This window comes from Eubalaena glacialis, chromosome 7, assembly GCF_028564815.1.
Source record: "Eubalaena glacialis isolate mEubGla1 chromosome 7, mEubGla1.1.hap2.+ XY, whole genome shotgun sequence".
Lineage (NCBI taxonomy): Eukaryota > Metazoa > Chordata > Mammalia > Artiodactyla > Balaenidae > Eubalaena > Eubalaena glacialis.
This window is the reverse complement of record NC_083722.1, coordinates 44,694,374-44,719,781: the sequence shown is the minus strand read 5'-3', so window position 1 is coordinate 44,719,781 and position 25,408 is coordinate 44,694,374. Positions and strand designations below refer to the sequence as shown.

General features: G+C 42.7%; 1 protein-coding gene across 1 annotated transcript in view; it reads left to right on the top strand.

Moving 5' to 3' along the window:
- Positions 1–25,408, top strand: part of LOC133095287 (dystonin-like) — a 497,948-nt gene that overhangs the window by 48,603 nt on the left and 423,937 nt on the right. The window contains 1 exon segment of the mRNA XM_061196431.1: positions 1,135–1,335. Coding sequence (XP_061052414.1) covers positions 1,135–1,335 — 201 coding nt within the window.

The window sequence follows — 25,408 nt, the reverse complement described above, 5'->3', positions numbered from 1 at the left end:
GTGTGCACATCATCGAACAATGTTTCTTTTTGCTACATAAACATTCCATCCATCCATCCATCCATCCATCCATCACTTTACTTCTTCATTCTTGCCTTATGTTGTTCCCTTGCCTGGAACATAAATTGTATCCCTTCTCCACATTCCACTGGTCCGCTGAGCTCAGCTTCATCAATTGATTCCTCCTGTAGGGTCTGTCTGTACCTCGCGCCCTCCACTGCCCCGACCCCGCATCGCCCATCCCAGTCTGCTCGTGTACTCTGCAGCAGACTTCTGCTCTGAAGCAAATCGTCAGCTACTCCAGGACAGAGGTTGTTTTATGGAATTCTTTGGTATTTTCCAAAACCGTGTGCATGTTCCCAGATGCACAGCTGAACTTGTTTCCTTGCCCAGCGAGTTGTCCTTATACTCACCATACTGTAAAAAAGAAGGAAAGTTAACATTTCATTGAGCACCTGGTATCTGCCAGATACTATGCTTATAATTTTACGTCTAAGCATAGTATCTGCTTACGTTTGCTTTTACGTGTTACGTTATTTAAAACCTAAAAACCCTGTGAGGAGAATGTTATCCATTTCTTAGGCTGGAAAAATTAGATCATCAATGTTTAATAAATGTGTAGCTATAATGAACAGGTCAGCATTTAGACCCAAGCTCATCTGACCCCCCAGACCCATACCGTTTGCTGCACTGTCCTGCCGCCATTTGGTGTTAGACCCTCTCTTTAAGGTGTTTCATGATGATGCCTTGCATTCCTGCCTTCCTTCCTGCACAGTCCACTTCCAGGGAAGCAGAGCATCCCTTTCCCTGTACCATCCTCACGCCCACCTGGAGCCCCCCTTCTTCACACTTAGTCTGACTTATATCCACATAAGTAAAGCAGTATGCCCGCCTACTTTTTTTTAAACTAGCATTTCTGGATTAAAACATCTCTTAAGGTAGCGTAACTCTGGGTCCCGGAACACGAGATGCTTTGCAGGACACACAAGCCTTGCTACACTTTGAGCTCACTTTGGGTGGTCAAAGAGCTCACAGAGCTGGTGTCTTTGGACGTCTCTGTACAAGTAGCCCCAGAGAACTGCCCAACTGACTCAGGACCAATCTGCATCTGTTCGCTTGTGTTTCCTGCCCCAGGGATTCCGAGCCAGCCCTCGGCACCTTAGGAGACGGGCCGCAGCGGCTGCAGCTGCCCGGCTGGAAGAAGCCAAGCCTGCCGTGGAGGTTCACCGCCAGAGCGAGCAGGAGATTTCAGTGAGGAAACGAAGAATCAAGAAAAGCAGCCGCGTCCAGCCAGAATTCTACCACTCCGTCCAAGGCGCTTCCACCAGAAGACCTGTAAGTAGGGAATTGTCTTTTCAAAGAATATTAAATACGTTGTCACATGGGGTGGTCCTTCTCTTAGTCTTCAAAAATGATCAGATTGACTTTAAGTAATTCGGTTATTCTCTTATTGTCCCAGCAAGTCGTCGGGAACTCACGTGAGTGCCAGCGAGGAATGTGGTTTCCCAGGAAGCGCTGGTCAGCGGTGGGCGGGGGGATTGAAAACTGGTGAATCCTGACCACATGAGAGTGGGGTCTAGAGCCCGGATGGGGCCATGGCGTTACCCAGCTGAGGCCTGCAGTGGTGAGAGCTGAGCTGGTGGAGGGGGGTGACAACAAAGCAGCATCGGGATGGGGAGGCGTGGAGGGAGGGGCTGACCCCCTCATCTGCAGCTGTCCTCCGGGTGATGCTGAGGGAGCTGGCCCCTCCGGGTGGCTTTTATGTTGCTCCCAGGCGGCACTGCTGTCCTCTTCTAGCAAGTGCCCTGGGTCTCTGTCGGCCGAGCTGCCTTACCTGGACAGTTACCAGGGAAGTTACCTGAACAGTTACCTGGGAAGCTTGGTGCCCACCTGGTCTTCACCCCTGCTCATCTCCTGAGCACGCTGTTCCGTGTGCTCTGATCTTCTGTCTTGGTTGGGGCTCTTACACAGGGACTTGTTGCCGGGGCTGTGACAGTTAAGGATTTGGGGCTTAGACACTGACATTTTAAAAACTTTCAAGGAGTATTTCATGACTGCAGTAATCTTGCATTGCTTCAGCATTAAAGAAAGTTTCCCTATGAGTCCCTCCTGCGCTGTGGAGAGCCCATGATTGTCGTGACTCATGCCAGCTGAGGGGAGCCAGCAAGATTTGACGTGATAATATGTCTCTGTAAATTATATAAACAGACCTGCCCTTCTATGGGGTAACTGTGTAGCAGACACATGTGGAGTTTGCTACCAGGCCAGTGACAATGGCAAGAAGCTGAATTCCTTTACAGAAAAGGTCCTGTTTAGCCAATGGTAAAATAAGCACATACTTAGAGATGAGAGCCTTCCTTTCATGATTGAATAAAACAAAGGCTGAGTAGAATTTGGTATCTACGTGGAGCAACAGGAAATTGTAGGAAAATTTATTCATTCAACAAACGTAAGCTTTTTTATACAGGGAATAAGAGATGCACAGGTATGTATTAATAACTAACAGTTATTGAGGGTTTACTTGTGTAACTGGAATTATTCATCTTCTGAATGATGAAACTGAGGCCCAGAGAGGTAAATAACTTGCCTAAGTTGACCCAGTTGTTTGGGGGCAGAGTCTAGGGTTTGGGTCTAGGCGGCGGCCTCCAGGGCCCCCGCACTTCCTCTGCAACCTTCTGCCTTCCTGCTGCCCAGCACCTCACAGCTGAGTCCATGGACAGACACGCACACGAGTAAACGGAGTGCAGGCCTGTGTTAGGGAAGTGCTGCCGTGGACTGTGCACCCGGCACTAGGGAACGTGGCGCAAGGCCAGAAATACTTGCAGAGAAGCAGACGCCTGAGGCGCGTCCTGGAAGAGGAGGGGTTGATCTGGTGGGAAGTGGAGGGAGGCGTCTCTGACGAGGAGAACGTGTACAAGAGCACAGAGGCGTGACGGCGTGGCAGGCTCGGGGGTCAGCTCGAGGTGGTGCTGGTAGATGAGACCAGGGTCATTAAGGGATATATTATGCTGAATCGTTGGGTTTCTCTTCGGTGACGGGGCTCTGTTGAAGGTAGGGAATAGGCACATTGGTTCTCCTGCTCAGAATCTAGCTAATTCTTTCTTCTAATCTCCCCATGTGGATGGAGAAGTACGTGATCATCATCCAAGTTTAGGAACCCTCCACCCCGCCTCGTTCCCTCCTGAGCACTGTACCTAACTGCCTTGGTCACAAGACATAGTCCCCATGCCTGGTGACTCTGCCCTGGAACACCTGTCCTCGCTCTCTGTTTGCCTGGAGAATTCCAGTTCACCTCTGAACTCTGACTCGTGATCAGACGGCTTGTTCAGGAAAGTCTTTTCTGATCCTTCCCATCAGAGTGAGGTGCATTCTGCTTTGGTCCTCGGCCCTTTGTACAGCTCTCCAGCAGCGCAGTTACTCAAGTGAAAAAGGCAGGCTCAGTAGTGAGACGGACATGGGTTCGACTCCCGCTCTATGTATCCGGCAGGAAACAGCTGGCACCATAAGAGTTTAATGGAAAGAATGTTTCCAGAAGCATGGGCAGGGCTGAGATGCTCCAGCAGCCTTCAGGTGGAACCTACCTACCTACTTACCTACCTACCTTCCACCCCTCGCCTGCAGGGGTGGCAGACGGCAGGGGCCTTGCTGGGTCCTGGTCAGAGGGCTGGAGCCAAGGAAGCAGCCTCCCCCAGGAGCTGTGGCCGAGGCGTGCAGCCCGGCCAGAACCCAGTGAGTCAGGAAGGGGGCAGGGGGAGCAGATGTGCTGCCTTCTCAGCTCCTGCTTTTCCATCAACCCGACCCAACAGGACACCAGAGGGCTGGGGAGTGTGGGTGATGCGGGTTCCAGAGATCAGCACCCCGAGGACAGGGCAGAGTCACCAGGGATGGTGACAGACAGGGACAGACAGGGACCCTGGCAAGTAAAAAACATACGTGGTCATCTCTGCCGAGCTGTTCAACTCCTCGAGACTCAGCTTTCTTACTGTGAAGTGATAATAGCAACGGCGACCTCACTGAGGGGTGAGGATGAACTGACAGGTGGAATTAGATGGGCTGCTTGGCATAAACACTCAGTACATGGTAATTCCTTCCTCTCCTTCCCCCCCAGACCTTGACTTCCTTGGGGGCCATATCGTCTGGCCTAACATATTTCCTGGCATATGACATCTGATGCATTTTATTGAACAAATGAATGAATGATATTTATACATGACGTGTAGGTTAGGCACTATAGGAATTCAGAGAATGGAGAGGTTTTTTCTTTTACCCCCCAAATAAGGTGGTTAGGGGGTAACTACTTCACGGAAGAGACGAGATTGAGTTGGGCTTAATTATGGGTAGGAATTGGAGAGGCAGCAGATGTCAGCTCTGGGAAGTAGAGTAAGCAGAAGTGCTGAGAACTGTTTGGCTGGATGTGGGGGATTATGAGAAACGTACAAGATAAAGCCGGAAAAAGAGATGGGGCCGGAATACCACTGTGTTTAAACTTCATTTTCTGTGCTTCATGGAGACACTGGAAGAGATGAGTAGCATCATCATAGCAGGATTTTAGGAATTAAACCTGAGCAGGGTGGGTCAGAGGGGAGCAGGATAGGGCGGGGTCAGTAGCTACTACAGAGGTCTGGGTGTCCGGTGATTAGGACTATGGATTGGGACATTGCCTGTAGCTCTCTGCCGGCACCTGGTGGTCACTGCTGAGGAAGGCCTTTGCCCTCAGGAAGGCCTTTGCCCTCTCTTCTTCGGAAGGATCATTTGGAAGGGAGCAGGATTAGAGGACAGGAAATAGCAGTGGAGGCTGCCTTGTTGCTAGGGGCAATAAAAACATTCCAGGAGCTTCTTTGGGGCGGGTAAAGCTCACTTCCTCCATCTGTGTGCTTCTCCTAGGGGTCGTCGTTTTGTAGACTGGAAATTGTCAGAGTTGGTAGCAGGAGGCTGTTGGCTTCGTATGTCATGTGATTCCGGCTCAGCCTCTGCTGACATTTCCCTGTTTTCATGCTGTAGGTGGACTTGAGCGCCGGCCTTGGGTCCTCTTCTGGGTTTGGTTAGGTGCAGCCAGTAGGGCCAGCACATGAGCCCGGAACCTGTGCCTTTTCCAGCTTACACAATGGGAGGGAGGGGGGCGGGACGAGTCAGTGTCAACTCTGATGGTGGCCTGGAGATGAAATAAAAATAAATCAGCTGTGGTGACTCAGGATTATTTGAATGACTTTATGTGAAGCACCCCAGGCGTTTCTAGCGGCAGTCTGAGTAAGAAACAGGCCCACGAGTCAAAAGACTGACACAGGACGTAGCAGTGAAGGAGATGACTCAGAAGCTGTGACCGTGCACTTTCAGCCAGGAAGCGGGCCCCGAGCCACATGGAATGCATTATACTTTAGCATCTCCGCTGCTCCAACCTATTTACTTTTTCTGAATTCATCATTTATACTCCAACGTGGCTATAAGAATTAGTAACGGAGATCACTAATATAAACATAATTAGTAATATATGTGTTTTCTTTCCCCCTCTTTTGAAAAATGAGATGTTTCTAAGAGTGAGTAAGCCAAACATTTATCCTGATTTTCTCTCTTAGGTCTTGGGACTTATCCTATATATTGAGACATGTCACTGGAACATTTAGGAATTTTTACCACCTTGGAGCAGAAAAGATAATTAGATCCACATCTCCCTTGGTTCTTTAGTATTTTGACATTGCATTTGGGTCTGAATCCTAGAGCTTGAAACATCACCATCACCGCCATCACCGGAGCGCTCACGTCACTGCACGCTCGCTACCTCGGCAGCCCACAGGCAGCAGGTGTCGCTGTGCTTCCCCGTTTTCTCCCCTTTCATCTTCCCAGCAGTTCTCTGGGGCAGGTGCTCACTCTCCGGAGGAGGAAACCTGTCAAGGTCACACAGCTGGTGGATGATGGAACGAAGATATAAACCCAAGTGTTCCGACCGGAGCAGTTGGAATAGATTCAAATGATCATGTTTCTAGGGCTAGAGGTTTATCCTAATGAACCCTCCTAAAGTACTTTCATCAGTTTGAGTCTCAGGTTTCCTAGCTGCATAGAAGTTTTTTAACTTTCGCATCAATCAAAACCTATTTTTAAATGGTACTGGAAAGCATAGATAAGCCCCAAACCTCACTCTTGCCATGCTTTTCGTTCAGCCTCTCCTCCTAGGGCAGAGGACCTGGGAGGCAGCAAGAGTCTTTCTACCTAGTGCCCTCACTTGAGCCTGTTAATGTAGAACGAAAAGGGGAAATCAAAACTTTAGAGCACCTGAAAATAACCAGGCACCCTGACTCTGTCCCTGTTACGTTTCACTGATTCAAGTTTTGTGCACATTTCAACTCCATCGCTTGCATTTCCTGGACTTAGAGTCTCTGACACTAGCTCATAGAGGTGAAGGACTATCTGATTAAAAACTGCCAGCGCCCCCAGGTACTGGCCAAGGGGTAGCCCTCTCCCCATGCTAGCAAAACCGAGGCCCACGAGCTTCTGTCCTTCACTCTGGGGCTCCTGCCCCAAGTAACTGGATTATCAAGCCTGATACATTTTAAAAAAAATTTTATTGAAATGTAGTTGATTTAATGTTGTGTTAATTTCTGCTGTACAGCAAAGTGATTCAGTTACACAAATATATATATATTCTTTTTCATATTCTTTTCCACTCTGGTTTATCACAGGATATTGCATATAGTTCCCTGGGCTATACAGTAGGACCTTGTTGTTTATCCATCCTTATATAATAGTTTGCATTTGCTAATCCCAAACTCCCAATCCTTCCCTCTCCCACCACCCTCCCCCTTGACAACCACACGTCTGTTCTCTATGTCTGTGAGTCTGTTTCTGTTTTGTAGATAGGTTCATTTGTGTCATATTTTAGATTCCACATAGAAGTGATATCATATATTTGTCTTTCTCTGACTTACGTCACTTATGATAATCTCTCGGTCCATCCGTGTTGCTGCAAATGGCATTATTTCATTCTTTTTTATGGCTAATATTCCATTGCATCTATGTACCACATCTTCTTTATCCATTTATCTGTCAGTGGACACTTAGGTTGTTTCCATGTCTTGAGCCTGGTACTTCTGACTCAGGTTGGAGGACAGGCAGGCTTAACGCAGACGATTGGTGGTCCTGCTTTCTGAAAGGTGAACACTGGGGAAGAAGCTGGTGTGGCCTGAGGGGTGGAAATCAAATTTCCAGTTTGGATATGTTAAGTCTGAAATATCTACTAGATTTCCTAGGGTCCGGATTTCATGGGGTTGTTAGTACACGGATATTATCAAATCCAGGAGACTGATCAGGATAACCCAGGAAGTGAATACTGATAGAGAAGGGCGTTGGGGGCTCAGTTGGGGTCCTCCAGAGCCAAGAGGTTAGGAAGAGGACGGAGGTTCCCTAAAACTTCTGACGCCTTCCTTCAGAAGGACGGACGCAGAGAGCAGATTGGTGGTTGCCAGAGGTAGGGGGTGGGGGTAGGGGAAAACACAATTCAAAAAAGTCTACACAGCTGAATACATCTGTTGTTTTCAGTGACACAGAAAAACAAACCCTTGAATACACCAAAAAAAAAAAAAAAAGAATGAAAGAAAAAGGAAAAAAAATTACAGGTGCCTTAGGCAGAGGTGGGTTCAGGGCTCTTGACTTTCACTGAAGGATGTTCGTCTTCGGCCAGGAAAAGGCAGTATCTCAGGTGGAAACTTTAAAGAGCAGCAGGAAAGGATTTCCCATGCAAATGGATTACTCCTTCCCAGCCTTGCCCTTTCTCCTACTAGACCACTTCCTTGACCTCACCTTCCTTTTCCTTCTGTTGTTGGATTTTGTTTTCGAGTCTTGGGGAAATTTTTTGTTTTTCTCTTTGCAGCTTAGGTCCTTGTAAGGCTGCAAGATACTTTGGAACGTTGCATAGTTTTTTTTTTTTTAAAAAATTTATTTATTTATTTATTTGGCTGTGCCAGATCTTAGTTGCGGCACGCGGGATCATTAGTTGCGGCATGTGGGATCTAGTTCCCCGACCGGGGATCAAACCCAGGCCCCCTGCGTTGGGAGTGCGGAGTCTTACCCACTGGACCACGATGGAAGTCCCTTTTGCATAGTTTTTCTTTGTTTTAAATTAATATTAACAGGTTTCAGGTCATCTTTGTAGTCGGGAGCCTGCTGCTGTGTAGAAAAGACTAGCCAGACATCCTTGATCTTGTTGAGAATGTAGGATGTTTCTCTGTCCCTTTCCTGCTTAGGTTGTTAAGTGGTCTTCCCTTTCCCTTTCCCTTTCCTTTTCCAGTGTGTAACCCCATGCGGCTTTATTTGCATAACCTTGGGACACTTCCCTTTCTGGGGAAGGCTTGCTTACAGCTCACACCTTCCTTTGGGTTAATTAATTGGCGAATACAAAGCTCCTAAAGGAAATGTTTGTTTCCTTTTCCCTTTGGAGTTCTAGAGAATGAACTGAATGAATAAAGTCAAATTTCTTTTGCTAACTGCTTCAGAAGGATTTTGTGGAATAATGTCCATTCAGCTTACTGAGTCTTTGCTCATTGCTACACCTCCCTTACAGGACATTACCAAAGGTTTCATTTATTATAAAATTGCTATCAGTAGGTATAAGAATAATTGGTGCACAGGAGCATGCAGGGTACGTGGTCTATATTAAATGAATGGTGCCAATGTAGATAGAGTTTAGTTTCTCAAACAACTCATGAAACCAAAATGAACTTGGTGAAGGGGTTCATGTACTCTGCTTGGAGAAAAATAAACACATTCTTCTAACTGATGATTCTTTTCGAAGCCAGCATTTGACTGCAGCAAGGCCTGTTGCCATTCTTTTTGTCTTTCTTGTACTCAGCATCACCTGTTGTCTTGAAAACCTTAAATTCTTTAAGCTCCAAGCAAACAAAACTTACAGAAAAAAATTTTATTAATTAATTAATTAATTTTTTGTCTTTTTATTTTTGGCTGCGTTGGGTCTTCATTGCTGCGCACGGGCTCCCTCCAGCTGCGGCGAGCGGGGGCCACCCCTGGCTGCGGCCTGCGGGCCCCTCACCGCGGTGACCTCTCCTGCTGTGGAGCATGGTCTCCAGGCACGCTTTAGTCTTTTTGTTTTTTTTTTTCCAGAAAATTTTTAGATAGCCATTTGTGCCTTCAAAGTTTCCATGGACGGGGTGGATAAAAGAGCTGAAAAGATAACTCCTTTAGAGATGGTCTAGTTTATTACTTTACTTCTAACCAGAACAGCCTTTATTTCTAACCTAACCAGAATGTTAAATTGTTCCGAGAAGATGGGTATCAATTTCTTTATTTTAAAGGACACAGTTAGCGCTTCCCTTGGAATTCTGTTTGATGTTTAACAGCCGTGTTTGCCTGGGGTGACTCCTTGACCTTTGCCTAAATCCTGTGGGTTACAACTTAAAACCATTTCCTATTGTACCATCTGTGAAGAGGTACTGTGAAAGATCTAGAGCTTGCCTCACTCCCCTTCGTCCAGTGCTTTCAATGATGAGGTCTCCCCTTGTCTGATGGCTTGTATTCGTAGCCAGTTCATTGTACTTGAGAATCAAAGAGCTGCTTCTTTTCTGGGCTCATGGTTCCATCTCTCTGGACCTTTTCTCCTAGACCTAATTCTCAGTTTTCCCAAATATCACTGTTGTGCTCCTCTCAGCCCCCTCCTGGTGAGTGGCAAGAATCCATCTGATTTCTCTCAATAGTGCCTCTTTTTTTTTTTTTGTTCCCAATTGTGAGGTGATGAGTGTGGTTCAGAAAAATCAAACTGTGGAAACTGAACAATCGAACATATCCAAACAGAATTTAGTTTGTGCCTTGGGAGAAAAGTGGTCAGTTCTGGAAATGACAGTGATGTTTCAGGAAAACTACTGCTTTGCAGTAACACTTGTGAATGAAAAATGCCGCCTGCCGTATTAGTAAGCAAAAGATGTTGCAGCCATCAAGCCATCACATTACAGCCACCCCAAGGTGAGACCTGGGGGAACTCAGGATGGAAACAAAGAATGCCTGCCATCTAGCAGTCAGTCACTGCAGTCTCCCCTCATTGTGCACCCCCCAAAGGGACTCAGGATGAGAAAGCACAGGATACTGGCCCCAGATAGCTGAGGTACATATCAAAGGAAGATTTCAATGAGCCCAGACATAGGCTCTTCCCATACATAGAAAAGTGCTAAATTCCTTAACTTGAGATGTCTGGTGTTCTTTATTAACAATAATCTTTTGATGTTCTGACTACCTGGTCTTTGTTACAAAAACTCCTGTATATCCTGGCTCCCCCCACCTTGCCTCTTTGGAGCCGTCCCTCAGAGCTAGCTGAGAGGCTGTGTCGCTGGATTAAGTCCTCAGTTTTGTCTGCCGAATATAACATAACTCTCAACTTTTAGGTTGTGCATTTTTTTTTTTTTTAAATTCTACCCCAAAAAACTGTGAGCTAATATGAGGATTAAAGGAGTTTAATAACTGGTCTGACATTATACAGTTAGAAAGGATTAAGGTAAAAGTTAAACCCAAGTCTTTTGACTTCATGGGCTGAAGTCTCCATTAAGATATGGGGAGGGGGAAGGGTAAGCTGTGACAAAGTGAGAGAGTGGCATGGACATATATACACTACCAAACGTAAAATAGATAGCTAGTGGGAAGCAACCGCATAGCACAGGGAGATCAGCTCTGTGCTTTGTGACCACCTAGAGGGGTAGGATAGGGAGGGTGGGAGGGAGGGAGATGCAAGAGGGAAGAGATATGGGAACATATGTATATGTATAACTGATCCACTTTGTTATAAAGCAGAAACTAACACACCATTGTAAAGCAATTATACTCCAATAAAGATGTTAAAAAAAAAAAAGAAACTCTATTGCCTCTCAAGTACTTTGTTAATCGGCATTGCTTTAAATGCCTAAGGTCTGTCAGTTTACTACTAAACATTTTTCTTGTTCCAGAAAGTAAGGCAGTGCTTAAACTACAGTAGAGTCCATTCAGAAGGACACAGGAGCTGGTTTTTCAGTGGTCAAATCTGGAAAAATTTGAACATAAAATAATGATAGTAAAGATTATAAACTGTTGAATAAAATAAGAATTAGTGAGTCAATGGTAATATAATTAATGAATAAATAAGAGAGAGAGAAGGGAAAACTCTTCCTAGATTAGAAAGCCAAATAATACATGTGGAAAGAATGGCAAAATTAGAAAAGCACCATTTGACAGTCATCAGAAAAATTATATATTTAGGCAACAATTATCAATAGATATAAAAACTAGTAGGAGAAATTTCAGGGAATAATAGGATATTTACGCAGTCTCAAAATATCTCCCTCCAAATTACTTCTTAATTACAAAGAGAAAGACGGTAACTTGGAAATGGAGAAAACTGGCAAATACATTTTAATCCAAATGATTGAGATAAATGACACTGTAATGGAACAAACTGGCATCATGCAACTATTGATAGATGCACTGAGAACAGAGCATCACTCCTGTGGTGTTCTTGCCAAAAACACCTAGGTTGTGCATTTTTTTCACACTTCATATTTTGAAAAGTGTGTTCATATTCATGATCTCATTTAATCTGCACAAGCAATTTGTGCCTTGAATGGGGCTTATATTGTTAACCCAATCTGACAAAAGTGAGTTTCAGAGAGTAAGGACTGGCCCAGGTCATCAGTCTAGATGGAAGCAGATGTCCCTTGTCCCTGCCGTCTGTTAGGAAGAGCTTCAGCTCCGAGAGCACTTGGGGAATTGGGTGAGAAATTTCAGGGACAAGAATATGGATTCCAGTAGACTGGAGGAATTATGCATGTTTTCATCCTGACTCATTCCTGAAGAGTAGCTGTATACCTTTGAGAGTGTGCTCACAGCCTGCATTATCTGTACCGCCACCCCAGAGTACCAATGTATTGGCAAGTCCGCTTTGGTCTAATACTACCAAGTCCATGCCTCAGCCTCCACACTTTCTGCTCAGTTATCACATGGTAAAGTAGCTAATTAACTCTGATGCTGGGGAATATCCTTGACCTGTCAGCACTGACCCCCCACTACGTGCAGCTCAGCATCCCTATGGTGGATGAAGATCAGATACCTAAATTAATCTGATGTTAAGATGAGGTTTAAATACTCTTGCGTACTGTTCCTGGGAATGTGGAATGGTGCAGCTGCTCTGGAAAACAGTATGGCAGTTCCTCAAAAATTAAAAATAGAAATTGTAAGGTCCAGCAATTCCACTTCTGGATATATACCCAAAAGAATTGAAAGCAGGGTCTGGGGAAGAGATGTTTGTACACCCATGTTCATAGTAGCATTATTTGTATTAGCCAAAAGGTAGAAGCACCCCAAAAGGTGCATTGATGGTTATAAACAAAATGTGATGTATCCATACAATGGAATATATATATATATTTTTTTTTAATTTATTTTATTTATTTATTTATTTTTGGCTGTGTTGGGTCTTCGTTTCTGTGCGAGGGCTTTCTCTAGTTGCGGCGAGCGGGGGCCACTCTTCATCGTGGTGCGCGGGCCTCTCACTGTCGCGGCCTCTCTTGTTGCGGAGCACAGGCTCCAGACGCGCAGGCTCAGTAGTTGTGGCTCACGGGCCCAGTTGCTCCGCAGCATGTGGGATCTTCCCAGACCAGGGCTCGAACCCGTGTACCCTGCATTGGCAGGCAGATTCTCAACCACTGCGCCACCAGGGAAGCCCCATACAATGGAATATTATTCAGCCTTAATAAGGAAGGAAATCATGACACCTGTTGCAACATGGATGGATCTTGAAGACATTATGCTGAGTGAAATAAGATAGTCACAAAAGGACAAATACTCTGTGAGGTTCCTCGAGTAGCAAAATCGTAGAAACAGAAATTGTTAGCGCAAGTTCCTGTGCCCAACGCACAGTGAGGCCAAACAAGCCGAAACATCGGAGTTTGGAGCAGAGAAAGGTTTATTGCAAGGCCATACAAGGAGATGAGGTGGCTTACCCAGAAAAGCCTTGAGCTCCCCGAAGGGTTGTGGCAAAGCATTTTTAAGGGCCAGGAGAGGAGGGGTCTCAGGGTATGTGATCAGCTTGTGCACAGTTCTCTGATTGGCTGATGGTGAGGCAGCAGGGTGGTGTCACAGGGGTTAACATTATCAGTCCTTAGGCTCCAGGAGGCCTGGGACTATGTGCTCATGGTCATCAAGTAGTTCTTCCATTTGGTAGTGGTGGTGGGGTTTGACATCTGCAAAACCAATCAGGAAATTTGCATCAAATACTATTATCTAGGTACTTCAAAGAGGGGCTAAAGCAGAGGATATGGGGGAAGGCCTGTCCCAGGAAGGCCCCATGGGGTCCTGCTCTGTTACAGAAGTAGAATGTGGTGGTTGCCAGGGGTGGGGGAGGAGGGAGTGGGGAGTTGTCTGATGAGTATGACCTTTTAGTTTTGCAAGATTAAAAGAGTTTGGGGGAAATTCCCTGGCAGTCCAGTGGTTAGGCCTGCTTTCACTGCCGTGACCCTGGGTTCAGTCCCTGGGTGGGGAACTAAGATCCCGCAAGCTGCGTGGCGTGGCCAATAAATAAATAAATAAATAAATAATAAAAGAGTTCGGAGATTGGGTGCTCAACAAGGTGAATGTTCTTAATAATACCGAACTGTATGCTTTAAAAAGGTTAAGATGGTAGATTTTACGTTTTGTGTATTTTACTGCAATTAAAAAGAAATTGAGTTTAAACAGCAGCTGCAGGCAAGGAGGCAGAAGAATCACAGTAAAGGTTCACAGAATAAGGGTCCAAATGATAAGAACATCAGAGAAGATACATTTAGCTTATTTTAAATAAAAAGCTCATGGAGTGTGAGAAGCACAAGGTAATTACAAGTAGCAAATGCTAAGGAAGGACTCACTTGCTAATTGGAGGATGTGTCCTTATATACCTGGTGCAGGCATGACTGTGGATTGAATGTCACATGGCAAGACATGCTGTTTCATATGCATGAAATGACAGTTGATATCATTATTCTTAGAAAAGAGAAACTCCTTAGAATGTAAAGTCTTAGTTGAGGTTTTAAGGGCTATTGTGTAATACATTTGCATGAGTTAAAATATTATACTCCGGAATAAGCAAGATTGATCTAAAACAATGTAAATTTGCATTTTAAGTCAAAAGATTGTGTTATTTTGTGATCGGTTTGTGTTGTTGTGTCAGAAAAACTTCAGAAATAAAGTAGATACGTTGATGGTGTTCAGAGCCAGGATTTTCAGTTGGGAGAGAGAAGAGATGCAGGTGTGAAATCAGGAAAGTTAAGTAAATCCCTGTAATCCTCAATTGAATTGGAAATATCAGTTTGAACACACAGTGAGGTTTTTTCATTAAAAAAAAAAATTTCCTGGCTCTGCCCACTGAACAGGACTAGAAACAGTGACCAATCCAGTAGAAATGCCCATACAGTATTATGGTATCCTAATGTCATTCCTTTTTAAAAATTAATTCATTTTTTAAATTGAAGTATAGTTGATTTACAGTATTATGTGAGTTTCAGGTGTATTGCATAGTGATTCAGTATTTTTGCAGATTATACTCCATTGTAGGTTATTACAGGATAATGACTATAATTCCCTGTGTCATTTCTTTTTTTTTTTTAATTGGTGGATTTTATTTATTTATTTTTAAGATTTTTTTTTTTCTTTTTTTTTTTTGGCCATACCACGTGGCATGCGGGATCTTAGTTCCCTGACCAGGGATTGAACCTGCGCCCCCTGCAGTGGAAGCACGGAGTCCTAACCACTGGACTGCCAGGGAATTCTCTTTCTTATGGAAACAAACCCAGGCTATGTCTTGGGTCAGGTTCCTTAGGCACAGCCTGAGAGAGGTGCTGCGGCATAAGTGATGTATTGAGGGGGCGGGTCAGGAGAGGAACGAGGGAAGCAGGGCGGGTGGGGGCAAAGTCAGATGCTGGCTTGGCAGGGGCTGGCTCTGCCTGGTCCTGCATTGGCTCCAGGGAACCAATGCACAGAGTTCATCTCAACTGGAAGCCAGCCTTTTGTCCCCCACCTGAGTTAGTCACAGGCTCTGGGCTCCTGGAGAGGGAGGGTGTGAGGAAGCTTGGGGTAGCCCAGGGGAGTGCTGTGAAGAAGGGGCAGCTGTGAGCCATTAGGGTCAACAGCTGGACAGAGGGATGGAGGGATGGGCGGCTGGGGGCACTCGGCAGCCATCACAGGCTCCTTGGAGAAATGGCTGATTCCAGGTCTAGAACGAGAAAGGGAGGATGAGCCCGACACACCTTTTTTTTTTTTTTTTTGCCTTTTATCGTCAACTCTTTATTTTTTGAAATTTCAAACTTACAAGTTCAAGAGTAATAACTATGAACACTATAATCTTCATCTAGATCATCAGTAAGCATTTTGCCATTTGATTTCTCTGTACACATAAACACACACACGCATTTTTGGGAACAATTTGAGGAAGTTGCACACATTATAACTCTTCATCCCTAAGTACTTAAAATATGTATCACCTAAGAACAAGGACTTTCTCTTATATGTTACATTTCAGTTATCAAATTCAGGAAATTTAACATTGATTCAATACTGTTGTCTAACGTGTACCAGTGTTCAAATTTTCCAGTTGTTCCAGTATTGGCCTTTGTTTTTTCCATCCAGGATCCCATTCTACATTTAATGGTCAATAAACTGACCTCTTTACTTAGTCTCCTTTAACATACACACTGGCTACCAAGTTTGGAACCATAGGAGGGTATGTAATATGTGGTTTATTAATATTACATTAAGATACATGTAAAGTAATAGTACCTGTTTCCAGACTTCATAAAGCCAGGCACATCTTGTCAAACCAGAAGACAAGGAAGCATCAAAGATTACTGTGGTCTTGTCAGAAGAACCAGGAGTTAAACTTGGAGAGGCTCCTACTGCCTAGTCAATAAGAATAATGATCACAGTGGATTGAATATCACATCAGTATATTTAAAATCAGTGATGTATGACATTTCAAAAAAAACCAAACCCTCATTGTTGACCTTTGGAGAATGCTAAGTGAACCAACTCACTTTTCCGGAAAATAATAAAGAGAAAGAAGCATTGTGGTGTCTTTGCTGTAAGAGTTATTCTACATGGTAATCAAATGGTTGTGGAGGGAAGGAGTGATGGAATTCGATGTCACCACTTTGCAAATCCAAGTGAATAATGACCTAGACGGTGATCGGTGATCGTCGCTGACACTGCAGGAGAGACATCAGGTGCCTGCTGATGAAAGGACCAGGTAACACTTAGGATCAAACTGCTAGTACTAATTACAGACTTACCCAGAACATAGGGTGGAGCTGTGTGTTAGGTGATATACTGAAGACAGAGTTAGCAAAATACAGACTCTGGGGAACTTTGGGGCAAACACTCCAATTTCTTCAACGAATGAATTGTAAGAAATAAAAAGCAGGAGGAGTAATCTATAGATTAAAAGAGATTGAAGGGACCTACCAACCAAATGTAATGTGTAAGCCTTGTTTCAATGAGCAAACCAAATGTAAAAAGAATTCTTGAGAAAATTGGGGACTGATTGGATATTTGATGGTATTAAGAAATTTATATTAATGTTTACATTGGTAATGGTTTTGTGATTTTGTTAAAAAGTCATTATCTTTTAGAGATATGTACTACAGTATTTAGCAATGAAATAATAAGATCCCTGGAGTTTGCTTCAAAATAATCCAGTGAGGGGCGACGGAGAGAAATGTGGGTTGGGGTCTCATTCAAACAACACTGACCAGGAGATGGTAATTGTTGAAGCTGGGTGTGTGTAAATGGTAGTTTTTAAAATTTTTCTATTGTTGTATAAACTTGAAATTTTTTATAATGAAAGGTTTAAGACCTTTTAAAAAAAGAAACACATCTTTATTTAAAATTTACATCATCAACACTTTGCTTCATCAAGTCCCTCTTCTGGCTTTTGTTTTCCATAGAGTGAGCCTAAATTTTTGTAAATATCATTTCCAGACTTCAGATATTTACTTAGAAAATTTAAAGTATAGTTGATTTACAATGTTGTGGTAGTTTCTGGTGTACAGCAAAGAATATGTACATATTCTTTTTCATATTCAGATATTTACTGTGAGAAGGTTTTTAGAAAGACAGAAGGGGGCAATATTCCCATGGCTATCTTTTGATGCTTTTTACTTCTTTTTTCTTTTAACGAAGGACTATTTGCTTATTTGTTGGCTTTTTACTTGGAACATTTTATAAAACCATGTTCGTGAATGGTGGGAAAATGTGCTTATTATTTAAAATTTAAACAACTACTCTAAAACAGATGGGGCAATTATATAGGCATATTCTTCCATTGTAATATCTAAAAGATGATTTTTTCCTAAGATTGCTATTTTGGTTCTTTGTAGATTTATTAATATGAGAACAATCATTATTGAAACAAAACTGACCTGAAGGCAGCGTGCCATCACATGGCATGACTTTGTCTTGCTGAAACTCAAATGATACCTAGTCTTACAGTCTTTTCATAGTAAGTGGAATTCTTCCATTCCAGTATTACTTTACCACAGCAGATTGCACTTATGTCTTCTCACAGAGCTCATGAAATTTTGATGAGGGCTGAAATGTGAGCAATTGAGTCGCCTAATCGATTTGAGTTAATCTTTAGTATTGACATCAGGTTCCATTATGTGACTCTGCTCAGGAGACGGTTTTCTGGAGGTAGATTATTGCTTTCATTTTGCTGCTCATACTTGTACTTCTTTGTTGCTAAATAGGGCCATGAGCTGATCACATTTCCAGTTCTGTTCCAAGCTTACTTAAGACAGCTTGAAACTCTCATTAACTCTGTGAATTTTATTTAGCCCTATTAGAAATGGGCATGGATAATTGAGAATGGATTATAATTTTTAGCTGCCTTACCAAATGCAAAAAACCCCCTCAAAACAAAAATAAAACACACCTGTTTACTTTTGCTAAACTGGACAGCTAAGTGTGGATCTTTAAGAAGCAATGGAGTTCTTACAGGATGTGTGCTTTCATGCTATTAATTTTTACAACTTGCTACTGCAGAAAAATAATTCTTTTTAAATAGGCAACATGGTGTTGAAAGTGAGCTCCTTTTATTTTTAGCTGTCAGAGTAACCTTTCCCTTGAACCATGATTATAATCAGTTGTGACAATTCACTATCAGCCTTTCCTCCTCCTGCGTTCCAAGAAGGTTAAACATTTTTGAGCATCAGCCTTTGTCCCAAGAGTTCAGAAGGACAAAAATTATCTATTCAACCTGAACATATACTTTCGAGTGGGGTTCCATTGAGCTCTTGGGAATTTTAAAGAAGAGATGTCAGAAAAGTCATTCATTGTTGGCACCTTTTCCATCCTTTTGTTTGATGCTTTTTGTTTTTTGGTCTCTGTGAAACAGAAGATTAGCCTCCCATTTATTTAATAAAGTGTGAACTAGACTTGATTTTTTCCACTGATGACAAATTAAATTTCACCAATAAAAAAAATCACATGGTTTAGGTATATGATTGTTGATTGCTTTTGAGTTGTGTTATTATCTGTTCTCAGGAGTAAAAAATTGAGTATGGCTGGAGAGTTTTAGAATTCTGTGGTCCATGGCCTGATCTTAAAAACCTGGATGCTTCCTTTTTTTAATATAAAAATAAAATGGGTCTGAAGGTGGAGGCAGAGTGGGAAGATGAGTCATTTGGATGTCAGGCATTGTCTGATTCTTCTGGGAGTTACTTGGTGTTTGCTTTAAATTCTTAGTTATTTTCACTGGTTCTTTTTGTTTCCCTAGGTATATATAATTTGAGTAAGACAGTATTTTATATTGCTAGGCATTGTATAAGTATCTTATTAGCTGATATTTTAAAATCTCTCTTTCCCTAATTGTGGAGCCAAGTAAGTTGAAAAACAGGACAGTACTGCTTTCTTAGAAACATGCGAAAATTGTCTTTACAAAGCCATTGCTTCATTGTAGTCTTGTCTCTGCTCTGACTTTAATAATGAGAAGAATGGGAACTATATACAATATCTTGTGATAAACCATAATGGAAAAGAATATGAAAAAGAATATATATATATATATACATATATATGTATAACTGAGTCACTTTGCTACACAGCAGAAGTTAACACAACATTGTAAATCAACTATCTTCAATAAAATTAAAAAAAAACCTAATGAGAAGAATGATGTCTCCTCAGAAGAAAAAGACTGGACTTTGTGTTCTAAGCCTCAGGCCTAGGGAATTGTGGGGTTTCAATAAATGTTTAATAATGAACCTCTGATCGCCTTCTTTTCTGAATAGTTATTGCTTAGTCATCATGAGTAAGAGAAAGGTGAGAAATCAGGGCAAGGAGGCGTGGAGAAAAGGAAAATCATAGGCTCAGTTATCGTGGCAAATAGCCAAGTTAGATTGTAGTTTATATATCCAAATGTACCTTTCTTGATACTCTTTTGAAAGTCATCTATTCATCCTGGGAACCAAAGTTTGAACATTTGTATATAATATGCTACAACAGCACCTGGTTTATCAGCAGGCTGGGCCTAGTTTAATTTTGCTTGAGCTAAGACAAGCTTTTGAGCAGTGTAAGCAGTCTGATGGAGAGGCTGAGAGTGTGTGTTCTGGAGCCACGTGGCTGTGTGAGTTTCACTTCTGGCTTTAGCACTTTGTAGCTAAGGGCTGTGGGCGCTGTGACTTCGTTTACCTCCACTGGGCCTCGATGCCTCAACTATAGAAGGGCGGCCATAACTTCACATGTTACTGTGAGCGTCATCTTTTCATTGTGCTCAAAAGAGTACTTGGCACATAACAGTGCTGCATCTGTTTACTGCTTTTCCTCATTGACATCCTGGCTTGGGATAGGGTTCCAGATGGATTGGATCCTGGAGACGTGGAGGGTAGGTGACATAATGCCCCGAACTCCAGGACTTTCGAGTCTCGTGGACGTGGACAAACAGCTTTTACAACGTAGTAGGATAGGGGTGTTCTAAGAGAGTATTAGACACTTAGCTCTAAGAAGGTCAGCAAAGGCCTCTTGGGAGAAGGGGTTGGTGAGCTGAGTAAGGAGGGACTAATTGAAGAAAGAGGGACGAGCCTTCCAAGCAGAAGGAGCTGCGTGCTTGAAGGAGCAGGAGAAGGAGAGAGCTCTGTCCCTTCAGGGAGCTGGGAGCAGTTCCTAGTGAAGCTGGGTGGGTCTGGTCACAAAGGGCCCTGCTTGTCCTGCCACAGAGTTCGGGCCTTTATCCTTTGGCTCCAGGGTCCCTGAAGGGCAGTGAGGAAGGTGGGATGATGTGTTGTGATGGGAATTACAGTTTAGAAAGATTGGTGTCAGTGTGGCGATTGGATTGGAAGGGACAGGGTTAGAGTCAGGGAGACAGGTGCTTTGGTCTGAGTAAGAAATGATTAGGGCCTGAATTAAGATAGTAATAGTGTAGGTGAAAAGAGAGGAATGAATTTGAGAGCTATAAAGGAGTAGAATAAATAAAACTTGGTAACAAATAATATGAGGGGTGAGGAAAAAGGAAATTATATATCTATAATATATATGATGATCATATATATATAACTCATACATACATATTTCTTCTTTTTTTATCTTTATCTCTCTCTATATATATTTGGTTTCTAGCTTTAGCAAATGAATAGATTCTAGAGTTTCTCACTAAAATGAGATTAAGCAAGATGAGAGGCATAGGGTGGTGTCCGGCGGAGAGCTATGTTGGATTTTCTGTGTGTTGATCTTGAAGTGCCTGCCGGAGACCTGAGCAGTGATGTCTAGGAAGCATTTGGGTATTAGAATATGAAATTCCCGGGAAAAGAGAAAGTTGGCAAGAGAGATTACATAGTCACTTGTTGTTAAAGCTGAGAGTGAATAGATTAGTCGGGGCTGTAGAGTGAGAAAAGGGGATGAGATCCCAGATACTATGCTGATATTCCACATAATAATATATGAGGGTATACACGAGGGTTCAATGGTGGAAGAGAAAGTCATCAGGATGAAACAAACAGAAGAAGCAACCAGAGAAGAAAACCAGGGAGAATGGTATCATGGGGACCAAGAGAAGAGTGAATTCCAGGAAAAAAGTGGTAATGATAGAAAATATTAAAATATTAAAATATTAAAATTTAATTTATATTTTTAATTAACAATAACATTATTGTTAAGAAGGGTGAAGAATGAATTTGTGCTCTGAATTTAAGCCATAAAGAGGACTTGTGTGTTTTGCGAGGAGGAAATTTTAGTTGTATTTCAGTGGGTTAGAATACACGGGACTTTTGATTTCAAGACAGCAAGTGAAAACCATCTGATTCTTCCTGCAAAATCACTCCAAACAACAAGGACAGCAGGACACTGAGACAAAGTCAGTGTTTGACGAGCCTGAGAGACACTTGTAATCTTGAACCACAACAGGTGAAGATAAAAGAGAATGGAGAAGGTGAACGACTTCGCCAAGAAGAGGACTTGTTCACAGGGAATCCAACCATCAGCCCTCCCAGCACCCCGGACCCGTCAGGAGTAGGAATCATCAGGCTTTGTTGCAGGCGGAAGTGAGGTGGGGCCTGCAGATAGGAATTGTCGAAAGTCTCCACAAGGAACATGGTCACCAGGCACCTTCATGACTCAGTCAGACACCTTCTTCCTCATTCCCGCAGGGGACGAGAAGTGTATTTTCTGAATAAATTGAGTCAGAGAGGCTGTGGACTTGAAAACAGGCACTGAGGAAGGCGGGAGTGAATTGTGGGCATGAGTAAATCTGATAAGGCTTCTGCCCCTTTACCCCCATCCAACTCCCACACCCCAGACGCTGGCCTCCAGGCTTATCCTTCCTAGGAGGGGACTGGAAGACACAGAGATGAGTGGGTCTCTTATGAAAAGGCCAACTGCCACCTAGTCTCCTGGTCATGAATCCCCTGGTTGACAAAAACGTCAGTCCTATGTGTGAATGGACAGCTAAGCATCACCAGAAATTGGAGAAAGCCTCCAACATAAAGGAGAGAGAAGGGACTTCCCCGGTGGTGCAGTGGTTAAGAATCCACCTGCCAATGCAGGGGATGCGGGTTCGAAGATCCCATATGCCGTGTAGCAACTTAACTCATGTGCCACAACTACTGAGCCTGTGCTCTAGAGCCCATGAGCCACAACTACTGAGCCTGTGTGCCACAACTACTGAAACCCGCGTGCCTAGAGCCTGTGCTCTGCAACAAGGGAAGCCACTGCAATGAGAAGCCTGCGCACCGCAACGAAGAGTAGCCCCCGCTCGCCGCAACTAGGAAAGACCGCGCACAGCAACAAAGACCCAATGCAGCCAAAAAAAAGAAATTAAAAAAATTAAAATTAAAATTAAAAAAAAAAAGGAAAGGAAAACAACAAAAATCCCGGCTTTATTAAAAGAGGAAAAAAAGAGGAACTCAGAGGAAAGAGTGATGATATGGGGAGCTGAAGGATATTCCTAACCATTCTTAATGTCCTGAAAAGGGTAAGAGAAGATATTGCATCTATTAAAGTATAATTTTCAAAAAATTAGAACATAAAATGAGCATGCATTAAAGGTTTTATTCAACTCATTAATTAATGGGGGAGCCAGTCAGATAGTAAGATCAATTCAAAGGAGAATCTGAGGGACATATATAATCAGTCAAGAGTGCAGAAATGAATCTGCTAATAGATGCAAAACAGGTTAATATTCTTTGGGGGATAATGTGTAATATTGAGGTTATCATTTTTACAGGGTGGAAATTAAGTCCATTAGATAGATACTGGACAAAACTCATTTGCATTGCTTTGGACAAGAATCCTTTGCTTTACTTCAGTCCTTTACTTTACGCTTACAGGGATGTAAAGTAAAATAGCCTGGTCTAGTGCTTCTCAAAATGTGGTTCCTAGTCCAGCAGCCTCAGAATCACCTGGGAGCTTGTTCTTTGTTCTTATCTACGCATTAAGAAATTCTGGGAGTGGAGTCCAGCAGTCTGTGTTTTGGCAAGCCCTCCAGGTGATACTGATGCATGACGAAGTGGGACAACCACTGGTTTAGTCAACAGAAAGTCAATCAGAGGTGCCCATTCCAGAAAAAGGAACCCTCCTACACTGTTGGTGGGAATGTAAATTGGTGCAGCCACTATGGAGAACAGTATGGAGGTTCCTCAAAAAACTAAAAATAGAGTTGCCGTATGATCCAGCAGTCCCACTCCTGGACATTTATCTGGACAAAACTATAATTCAAAAAGATACATACACCCCTATGTTCATAGCAGCACTATTTACAGTAGCCAAGACATGGAAGCAACCTAAATGTTCATCAGCAGATGAATGGATAAAGAAGATATGGTACATATATACAGTGGAATTCTACTCAGCCATAAGAATGAAATAATGCCATTTGCAGCAACATGGATGCAACTAGAGATTATCATACTAAGTGAAGTAAGTCAGACAGAGAAAGACAAATCCATATGGTATCACTTATATGTGGAATCTAAAATATGACACAAATGAACCTATCTATGAAACAGAAACATACAGACACAGAGAACAGACTTACGGTTGCCAAGGGGGAAGGGGGTGGGGGAGGGATAGATTGGGAGTTTGGGATTAGCAGATGCAAACTATTATATATAGGATGGATAAACAACAAGCTCTTACTGTGTAGCACAGGGAACTCTATTCAGTATCCTGTGATAAACGATAATGGAAAAGAATATGAAAAGAATGTGTGTGTACATGTGCAGAAAAGATCCTTAGGGGTCAGGGAAGGGAGAGGGCACCAACCCATAATGTGTCCTGCCAACCTCCCAGACTCTTGCGCTGGAATCCATCTTGGCTAAAAGATGCACGTGCACATCGGATAGGGCCCTGAGTCAGACCAGATATGAGCAATGAGCAAGGTGATTGGCCAGAGGGAACCTGGAAAGCTGCCCCCATATAAGCAATTTAAGCCACCCCAAAAGCACAACTCTCTCTGAGCCCACCCATGTGTCCTTTTCACATGTACTCTGCTTCTAATAAATTCTTTACCCACTTTAAAAAAAAAAAAAGAATGTGTGTGTGTGTGTGTGTATACATAACTGAATCACTTTGCTGTACAGCAGAAACTAACACATTGTAAATCAACTATATGCCAATAAAAAAAAAAAAGAAATCATTAAAAAAGGTGCCCATCCCTACAGAATTAGATAATCCCCAGAGTGTTCATTGGACAGTGCTCCACACTCCATTGAAAGAACAGCTAATAGTCTTTTTTGCTTATTTCCAAGTCTTGGGCACATTTTCCTGACACATCCATGAAGGAAAAACAATATGGAATTAAAAATAATAAGGAGCCATCAAAAAAGAAAAAAAAAGAGCTTCTGGAAATTAAAAATGATAGTATCCCCTCCCCAGGTGATAGTTGAGGAAATCTTCCAGAAAGTAGAAAAACAGACAATAGGAGAGAAGAGATAAGAACATTATAGAATGGCTCCAGGAGAGCCCACATGTGAAAAAAAGGAAGAGAGAAGAGAAAAATAGTGAGGAGAAAATTATCAGAGAAAGAAAACAACAGCAAAAGTTCCCAGAACTTAGGATATGCATCTTTAGATTAAATAGATTTACTGACTGAGGGAGGAGGGGGAGGGACAATTAAGGGTATGGGAGTAACAGATACAAACTACTATACGTAAAATAGATAAGCAACAAGGATTTACTGTATAACACAGGGAATTATACCCAATATCTTGTAATAACCTATAATGGAATATAATCTGCAAAAAAACTGAATCCCTATGCTGTATACCTGAAACTAACACAATATTGTAAATCAATTATACTTCAATTTAAAAAAAAGAAAGACTTACTGAGTGCCTAAAACAATGAATGAAACAAAGACCTATGCCAAGGCACATTAATATAATTACTGGATGCTAGGGGTAATAAAAAGATCCTAGAAACTTAGCAAAAAAGACAGAGGATGAGGAAGGATGGATAAAGCAGGGCATAGTAAGGGAGGAAGGGGGAGGGAAGAGGACATCAGATACAAAGAATGACTTGAAATGGGTGCACTTATTGTGTATAAACTATTCCTCAGCAGAGTTGATTTAGAAGAGGACACCAAGGATGAGAGAATAGTTTCCTTGGACTTCAGAACAATACCGGAAGCTTTAAGATGATGGAGCATTGCCCTTGAAATTCTGAGGGAAAATTATTTCCAACCCAGAATGTTATATCCAAGCTGTCAATAAAGTGTGAGGATAAACATCTTCATTCAGGCTTGTAAGGATTCACCAAATTCCTGTCAAGTGAACCCTTTCTCACAAGATTAATGGATGATGTGTTCTCTCAAATGGTAAAATAATACAAGAAAGAGAAAGACACGGGATCCAAGGAATAGTGCATTGCTGATACTCACCCATACTGTTGTGTATCACTGTGGAGTTGAGGTCGGAGGTAGATGGGCCCCTGGGCT